The sequence below is a fragment of the Vidua macroura genome, chromosome 24 (assembly GCF_024509145.1).
Source record: "Vidua macroura isolate BioBank_ID:100142 chromosome 24, ASM2450914v1, whole genome shotgun sequence".
Lineage (NCBI taxonomy): Eukaryota > Metazoa > Chordata > Aves > Passeriformes > Viduidae > Vidua > Vidua macroura.
The window spans coordinates 3,557,226-3,565,182 of NC_071594.1; the positions used below are offsets into that span (position 1 = coordinate 3,557,226).

Sequence of the window (7,957 nt, forward strand, 5' to 3'; positions counted from 1 at the left end):
ACAGCGGGGAGGACACAGATCCACAGTGTCTAAACTAATAATACATAGATGGAAAAATACTGCTGCTAATTTGAAGGCTGTAAGTATCTGTCAAAATCTATTTTAAAAAACCTATTTTAAAAGTTCAATACCAAGAGTGTGTATGGCCTCCTTTTTAAACTCTGAAATATATCAAGTGAAATAGGTGAACTCTGAAATAAATCAATATCAAATTCTGAAATATGTCGATATAACAAATCTCTGAGCATCTCTTCAGAAAATATCTGGGATTTGTGAGCAAAGGCTGGTACATCCACACAGTCCTGTCTCCTTCTCCAGAGTAAATTCATGTGGGTTCTCAGTACAAACATACAGCCTCTATGATTCTTTTCTGCCTATCTCAGAACACCAAATTAATTGAAGCAACTAATGATACACCTTCAGAATAAATCTTTGTGCACAGCAGTTTGCAAACCGAATATGAAACAGTTTTATTTCTGTTGAGGTGTGAGCAGAGCAGTACATTTCACCCACATCCCATTGAAAGCTTTACAGGTTACAGAGCTTCTGTGGCTTAGTGCAGTAGTTTGTCCTGACCCTGTCACGGACACAGTCACTGTAGTCAGTGTTGCACTTGCCACACTTGCAGCTCACAGCCACGGGGTAGGAGTAGTAGGGGCTGGTGTGGTGAGGGCAGCCCGGGATCAGCGCTGTCCGGTACAGCATCTCTTTGTACGTGCACACGTTCTGGGACAGAGCACTCCTGAGGAGCAGCTTCTTGCCGTTGCTGTCCTACAAAGAGAAGAGAAATGTGGTGTTTCACTGAAGCACATTTGTGTCAGAAACATCCTGTGAGGTGCAGAGACCAAAAACCTAAGCCAGCTCTGGTACTACTGAGTTCAGAGCTCTAATTGTGACTGGGGCTCCCTCCCCACACAGGCACATTCCCCTTGTTTTTATGGTTTAACTAATCCACGTGGCTCAGAGTGTTCCCTGTGCTTTGTGATCTCTTCTGGCTCCCTGCTGCCCAAGCTGGAACTCAAAATGCTGTGTGGAACAGTGAAGTTGTGTGGAGTGGTGTGGCTGCTGCAGAGCTGTCCCCACAGCCAGCTGAGATAGCAGCAGCAGGAACAGAAGTTACCTAAGTTGTTTACGTTAATTAAGAGTGACCCAATATAATCTGCCCCTCACCTGTTCCATCCTGCCCTCACAAACTGCCCACAGAGGCTCTGCAGTGGCAGCAGCAGTCAGGTCTCTGTTGTGCCACTGGTGTTATCAACTCCATAGTCCAAGAGGCTTGGCATTTTTCACCCACACCTTTGCAAAAAGCCAACTTGAAAACATGGTGACGGTGCAGTTTATCTGCCTGTGATAAACTCTTTTACAATTTGCTCATTTGCACACTATTTTCTGTGAGAAGAGAGCCTTGGTTTGCAGTGGTGGCTGTTACAGAAACATCTGTACCTCGTACCCGAGTCATGCAGAATCCAGCGCAGATGGTGGTGTTGATGGCCAGGCAATAGGCACATTCCCGTTTCTCCACATGGATTGTGTACTCAGAGGGAGCACAGAGCGATGCTGTTTGTCCAAAAATCAGGCCAAAGAGCAGAGACATCACAAAGAAGGGACTCATGCTGGTTGGGGAAGAACAAACAAACAGAGCAAACCACAGGTAAAATGGGATGTGCCTTCCAGCCATGTCCTTGGCATGCGACAGGAGCAGCCAGGACAGTCACAGACCTGGAGTAATCTTAACGTTTCAAGCTACAGCCTGACAATTTCTTTCCAATCTCAGTCCTTATTGAAATAATACTGACCATTAAACAAAGAACAAGGGCAAAGAGGCCATTAACAACATAGAACAAGTTCACTTTCCCCCCACTAAAGCATATTAAATGGAATTTCTCACTAGTGAGTGATAAAATCCTGACAGAACAAATAAGAGAAGATGAAAGATTTGAAAGTATGACACATACGAGAACATGAGCTCTAGAATTAAGCAGAGATAATACAATAATCTCACCACTTTAAAACAATTTTCTAAAGAAAGCATCTTATAAAATGCTAAAGAGACAAAAAGACAAGGCTTATGCATATCAGGCATAAAACTGGATTTTTCAATTTCCAGTGGCTTAGAGGCATGATGATATGGGAACACGGCCAAGAACTAAATAATAGATTCAAGCAAATTACAATAAAGAACATCAGCAAAGAGTTCAGCTTAAGGAATCCTGCTTTATCTGCCTGTTGTGCTGACCTCATTTCTCAGACCTGCAGCGGGATCCTGAGAACAAAGCCTTGATTAGCTCTAAGACAATTTCAGGAACTACTCTAGAGTCTCTAAATGATAAACTTTAAATGACAGTGTCTACCAACATCTGGACATCACCCGCTAGTCTCTTCCAGCTGCTGGTTTCCCATAGCAAAGCCATCCATTACACAGGCTGGTTTACCCTGTAGCTGCAACACCACCAGTCTGGAGAGACCAACCTCTTGTCAGCAGAATTCTTCTGTATTACAGGAACCTGATTCTGCCTTGAGCTGGGAGAGGCAGTGACCCAGCACAAGCTCTGTGTTTGCTTTATATTCTCCAGGTGATCTTACTGTTTATGTAATTGCATCTGAACTGCTGCTTTCTTATCACAAAGTCATCTATTGAAAATTCATACTGAACCACAAAGCAAATGTGATAGGAACAAACATGTCCATTATATCCTAACCTGGAAACTGGAGCTGGAAATGTAATTATATTAACAGTAATTTTCTCCTCAGGCTTTTAAACTAACCAGTGCTTTAAAAAGTTGTTATTATTAATTAATTTAATTGCTCCATAGGACAGCAAGACCATGTCAGGAAGGCTGGCATGGATATGGAGTCCTCCAGAATCACAGCTGATGAGTTTTACACCTGTGTTTTGCTAAGGTTTAATGAGGTCTGGTTCACTCTGCTTGCTCCTTCCCAGGCACAGCTGGGAGAGGGTGGCACAGGGTGCCCAGGGACCTGTGGCTGTCCCTGGAGCCTTCACTATCCCTGGAAGTGCTCCAGGTTGGAGCAGTCTGGGATAGTGAAGGTGTCCCTGCCCATGGCAGGGCGTGAGATGGGATGAGCTTTAAGGTTCCTTCCAACCTAAACCATTCGGGAGTTCTCCAAGTCTGTGCAGTGCCCACGAAGCAACAAATCTGAAATCAAACCCATGGCACTGCAGCCTGGCACAACTTGATTTACCTGCTCAAGTAAAGCACACTCAGAAATTGGCTGGCCTGGAACCTTTTCAGCAAACACTGAAGCAACAAGCAATTCACTGAATATTGATTGATAGGGAAAAAACTTACAAAACCACTCCTTGCAGCACAGTAAGAAACAAAATATTGCATCAATACCAAGGAAACAATGTCCCCAGATGGGGGAAAACACTCACATTTGGGGGAGCAAGAGGGAGAAGAGGTCGACAAAGCCACTATTCCGTGTCAACCCCTCCCTGAGCTCCCTGCCTGCAGCTCTGGGAACACGTGCCCTTCCAGGCCATCACTTAACTCCCCTTTGAAATCTGATCTGATGGATGTAATCTGATCAGATGGTCTTATGCAGGTCAGTCACATTCCTGATTTACATAGCCATGAGAAACATGGAAAATGTGAGTTTGAGGTGGTAAATGTGGTTACTTTGAGCTGTTGGGGGAGTGATCCAGTTGGTGTTCAGCTAATTCCTGCACAATAGGGTCTCCTTTTCCTGTGGTTTCAGACTGCTGCACACAGGTCTGTGTCCTGGGCTGATTTTTCAAGCATTTTTAGGATAACATAATAAAGATTTTGTTCAATTAAGACTAGCCAAATGCTTTCTGTTTTCATGGAGTCTTTAATTCTGGGTTAATTTCTACCATATAATTTCTCATGAATTAAGTATAATTTAATTCTATTTAAACCTCTTTCTGGCTTAGGGAAATCAGCAGAGTATTAATTGTACTCTTTTTTTTTTTTTCATCCATCTCACTTAGCAACAGGAGAGTAACACTCGCTTTGCTACTACTGCAGTATGTTATTAACTCTGTATTTTTCTGATGTATTTGGAATACAAACACTCAGGTTCTCTTAGTATACACTACACAACCCCACTTAGATTATGTAAATATGTATATATACACTTTACACACACAATACATACACATGTATGGGCTTGGTTTTTTGAAGCTTTAACCACAGAAAAGAACGTTTGTCCTGGGAAATACAGAGAGTATTTCAAAGGATACAAAGAACCTGAAAAAAAAAATCATAAAACTAAAACTTGGAGAGGACAAAAAATGCTCAAAGTAGGAATTAAAAACCAGCATTCTTAAAGCAAAAATATAGCCCTTGCATGCACAGCTGATTCTTTCCTCTAAAGATTCACAGCTTTAGGCAGTTGGAGCTGGATTTGTGTGCCCTGGAGAGCACCACAGCCAGGTTTAAAGTGGGTGTAAGGTGGAGGGGGAGATTAGGGGGAAAAAAATGGTTTAAGAATTTGCCTTAACAAGATTTAGTGAAATGTCTGCAAACATCAGTAGCAAATTGTAACAAGGCTTGAAAGTCATAATAAAGATGAAAAAGAGAGTGCAACAATAAAAACTATAGCAAGAAAAATAGAGGAAAACCAACAACAATATCTGTTAGAGGTGAGAAAATGCAGAAAACTTGCACAGGAAGCTGAAGAGTAGGAAATAAACTTTTGGAGGCCAGAGGCCAATAATAAAGTCAGAGAACATAACAAGATGAAGACAAGCTGTGGATGCAGAGTAAGTGCAAAGGCTTCAGCAAGTACTTGTGCTTTTGAAAACACACACAGATCTGCAACAAAATTATTAAATAAATCATATAAGGAATAAATATTTTAAACTCAACATTATTAGCTAGCTAATGCTCATTACAAGAAGTCTGGAATACTGAGGAAATTTCAAAACATTAAAAGAAAGTGCTAATATATGGCAATATTTAAGGAAAAAGTGTTGACCCAGGTAACTCTCCACCAGCCAGGTAAAATAACAGAAAATTGATACAGGATTTGAGCAATAAAGAATAACAGATGAAAACATAATTACTGATGTTACATAAAATAGGTCATGCCAAACAAATCCAATTTCATTGTTTGCACTGATTACAAATGTGGTTGTTAAGGCAATTGCACAGGTGCAATGTCTTTGGTTCCATCTGTGCAGAGCCTCCCTGTCAGGAGGGTTTAGAGCTGTCATCCCAGTGTGGGGATGCTGAATGCTGGCAATTATCAACCACTGGAGCAGTTGGTTTAATCTCAATGGTGCCTTTATTCACTGCAATGTTTTTACCCAGCCTCTGAACACTGCAGTGCACTGGGGAAATACCTGAGCAGGTATTAAGAATGAAAATCCATTTATCTGGAAGAGCAATAAATGACTCTGAGTGGAGCTTGGGGCCAATGTGAGTGCTGCTTATCAGCTCAGCCCCATGCTGATATGGTCACAGAACCTCCTGGCTGCTGCCTTGCCCTTGCTGGCACCGTTATCCTGCCCATCAAAAGGGTGGTATTCACGTATCTTCAGTCATTTACACAAACTGTCAAGCTGGCAAAAAACCTCCTGGATTGCCCTTATGGCTGTGACCATGGAACATTCACTACTGACCTCTCTGATGGGAGTGAGATCCCATGAGCTACAGGGAGCAGCAAGACAAAAGACTCTGCAGGACAGTGAAGTCCAGTGTCACAATTTGTGAGTGCCTGAGGCTTCTTCCATACAGTTTCCTAAAATCCATCATCCACAGTCTGATACTTATGGATCTGTTTCTTTGGTTGCCCTCCTGCTGACCTGCAGAGACTCAGTGATAGAAATTTTTAATGTGCTTTTATAGCCCAGCTTTACAGCCCTGCTCTGGAACAGCCAGTTACACTGTTAATTATTTATCTTTAACCTTTCTGTTAACCAAACCAATCTATTCCCTGACATCAGTGATTTTACTCTTTCATTAAGTGAATGAGGGTGTGCTGATGTTCTACAGGAAGTGCTTCAAGTGATATCTGTAAATAGAATTTAGTAATTATAAAAACCTTGGGTTCATTCCCCAGGAGTCTCCATAATGGGCTACAGAAATTCAGTGCATACCAGAAGCTCATATGTAACAGTAATTTAATAGGATTCTCTGTCACTGACCAGTGCCTAAAATAAAAGGAGGAACAGTGAGAAGTTGTCAGACATTATTCCTGCTCACTCTGCCCCTGGTAGTGGTACAACACAAAGAAAACTTTGTGATCTCATGAGCAGGTTACTTACAGAGCAGGGCCACTCTTATTTCTATGAAATATGCAGCTGTAGATAGTAAAGTAAAAACATGTCCACACTTGCAAACAACCAATAACTGGAAACTCTGCTGATGAAAAACAGACAAACCAGTCAGATTCTGAAAGATGAGTATTCTGGTAGAGGAATTATTTCCAACTCTATCCAGTTGCAGCCCTCCACTGATAAAAGGAAATAAGATCCTGATATGCTGCCATAGAAACAAGTGGTTTTGCCAGGTTTTGCATATAAACAGCCTGTGGCTGCTGAATTTTCAAAGCTATTCTGCCTATTGCTGGTCTCTGTAACAGCCCAAACCACAGCTCTCAACTCTCAAATGTACAGATTCACAGGCTGCTCTTCACTTTCCTTCCTAGGATTAGCTGCAGCATTTCCTATCAGCCACAGATTAAAACAGCAAATCTCTTTGCTGCATATCATATGCCAGCAATCTCCATTTATGGTCTGAAAAGACTTCATAATCCTATTTGCCGTTTGGCTCAGACGATAGAGCCCTTTGGATTTGGTTTCATTTCTTTGGAAAGTGCTAGATATTTCTGTTAGTCTGAGATACAAAATGACTGTGCTGACGGCAAAGCAAAACAAAAAAACCAAACAACGAATCAACACCAAAGACAATCCAGAGCCTCCTGCAGTATTGTCAAGGATGAACGGTACCAACCCAGCATCATAATAATGCTAAAGGTAAAACTCTGCCCCAGGTGTGACAGAATAGAAGAGGTAAATGCTCAGTATTTGTCTTTACAGAACTGAATTTTCAATTCACCTTTATATTTAAAAAAATACGATATTTACTTTAAAAAGCTACTAAAATGTAATATTACATATATTTCTTGATTTTAACAAAGATCAAATGTATTTGTATTATAGTCTATAAATATTTTTAGTATAAATTGCTTAAAATATTGAAAATCGGGTTCTGAAAAATATATTTCCTCAGTGGAACCTGACTGTAAGTGTGTAAAATTCAAGTAATGTGTTTTCCTCTTGTAATCTTCAAAAGTTCTCACTGGCTGAGTTGTCCTAAAAACTACCCTTCCAGTCCTGATCCCACACCATTTGTCTGTTCCAGACAAAAATAGGGCCTGCAATGCCCCAGAATTCTGCTGCTGACTAGTAACAGAGTAAAATTATCATGATCCTGTTTTCTATACCTCTATAAGCAATTATATTTTACTATAGCAAAGTGAACTCTTACTTTTTGATTCTATTAAGTCAGCAAACTGATTTTGTAAGTCCTGCAGCTGAGCCTTGATGTCTCCTATTAAATCATCTTTTTCGTCCCTCTTTATGGTCAGAGCTGAAATGTAACAGAATGAGAATAAATGATAATGAAGGAAAAAGGACAGATTCTACTTTCATTTGTCCCTGTGTCTGATAAGCAGACATTGAAGTTAAAGAAGGTGGTTGGTCCTAGCCAAATATTGACCAAGTCTTGGGAAAGTTTTCCAAAATCAAAACACAAACTCCAACAGAATCAAAAGCAGAATTGAAGAGCATTTGCTGGACTTCTCTGTGAAGTGACTACAGGTTTCCTTGAAACCTTGAAGTAGTGCTTCTAAAAGAGAGAAAAACCCCATAATATGTGTCACAGGAATGCACAAACTTTGTGGGCTTGAGGATTAACAATGTAATGACCTTTACAATATAACAGTTAAACATACCTGTTCATGCCAG

At 40.9% G+C, this 7,957-nt stretch overlaps 1 protein-coding gene across 1 annotated transcript; it reads right to left on the reverse strand.

Moving 5' to 3' along the window:
• Positions 1-528: 528 nt before the first annotated feature.
• On the reverse strand, positions 529-6,337 carry TSHB (thyroid stimulating hormone subunit beta). The gene is made up of 3 exons (XM_053998329.1): positions 6,254-6,337; positions 1,451-1,613; positions 529-771 (listed from the first exon to the last, which is right to left on the reverse strand). Exons 2-3 carry the CDS (start codon positions 1,610-1,612, stop codon positions 529-531), a joined length of 405 nt encoding a protein of 134 aa, XP_053854304.1. The 5' UTR covers position 1,613; positions 6,254-6,337.
• Between the last annotated feature and the right edge of the window lie 1,620 nt (positions 6,338-7,957).

What these genes read in the sequence shown, in the direction of transcription:
- TSHB (XM_053998329.1), bottom strand. Translation starts at nt 1,612, where the DNA reads ATGAGTCCCTTCTTTGTGATGTCTCTGCTCTTTGGCCTGATTTTTGGA. An exon ending in CTGGATTCTGCATGACTCGG is followed by an intron (nt 772 to 1,450) that starts GTACGAGGTACA and finishes TTCTCTTTGTAG; the next exon opens with GACAGCAACGGCAAGAAGCT.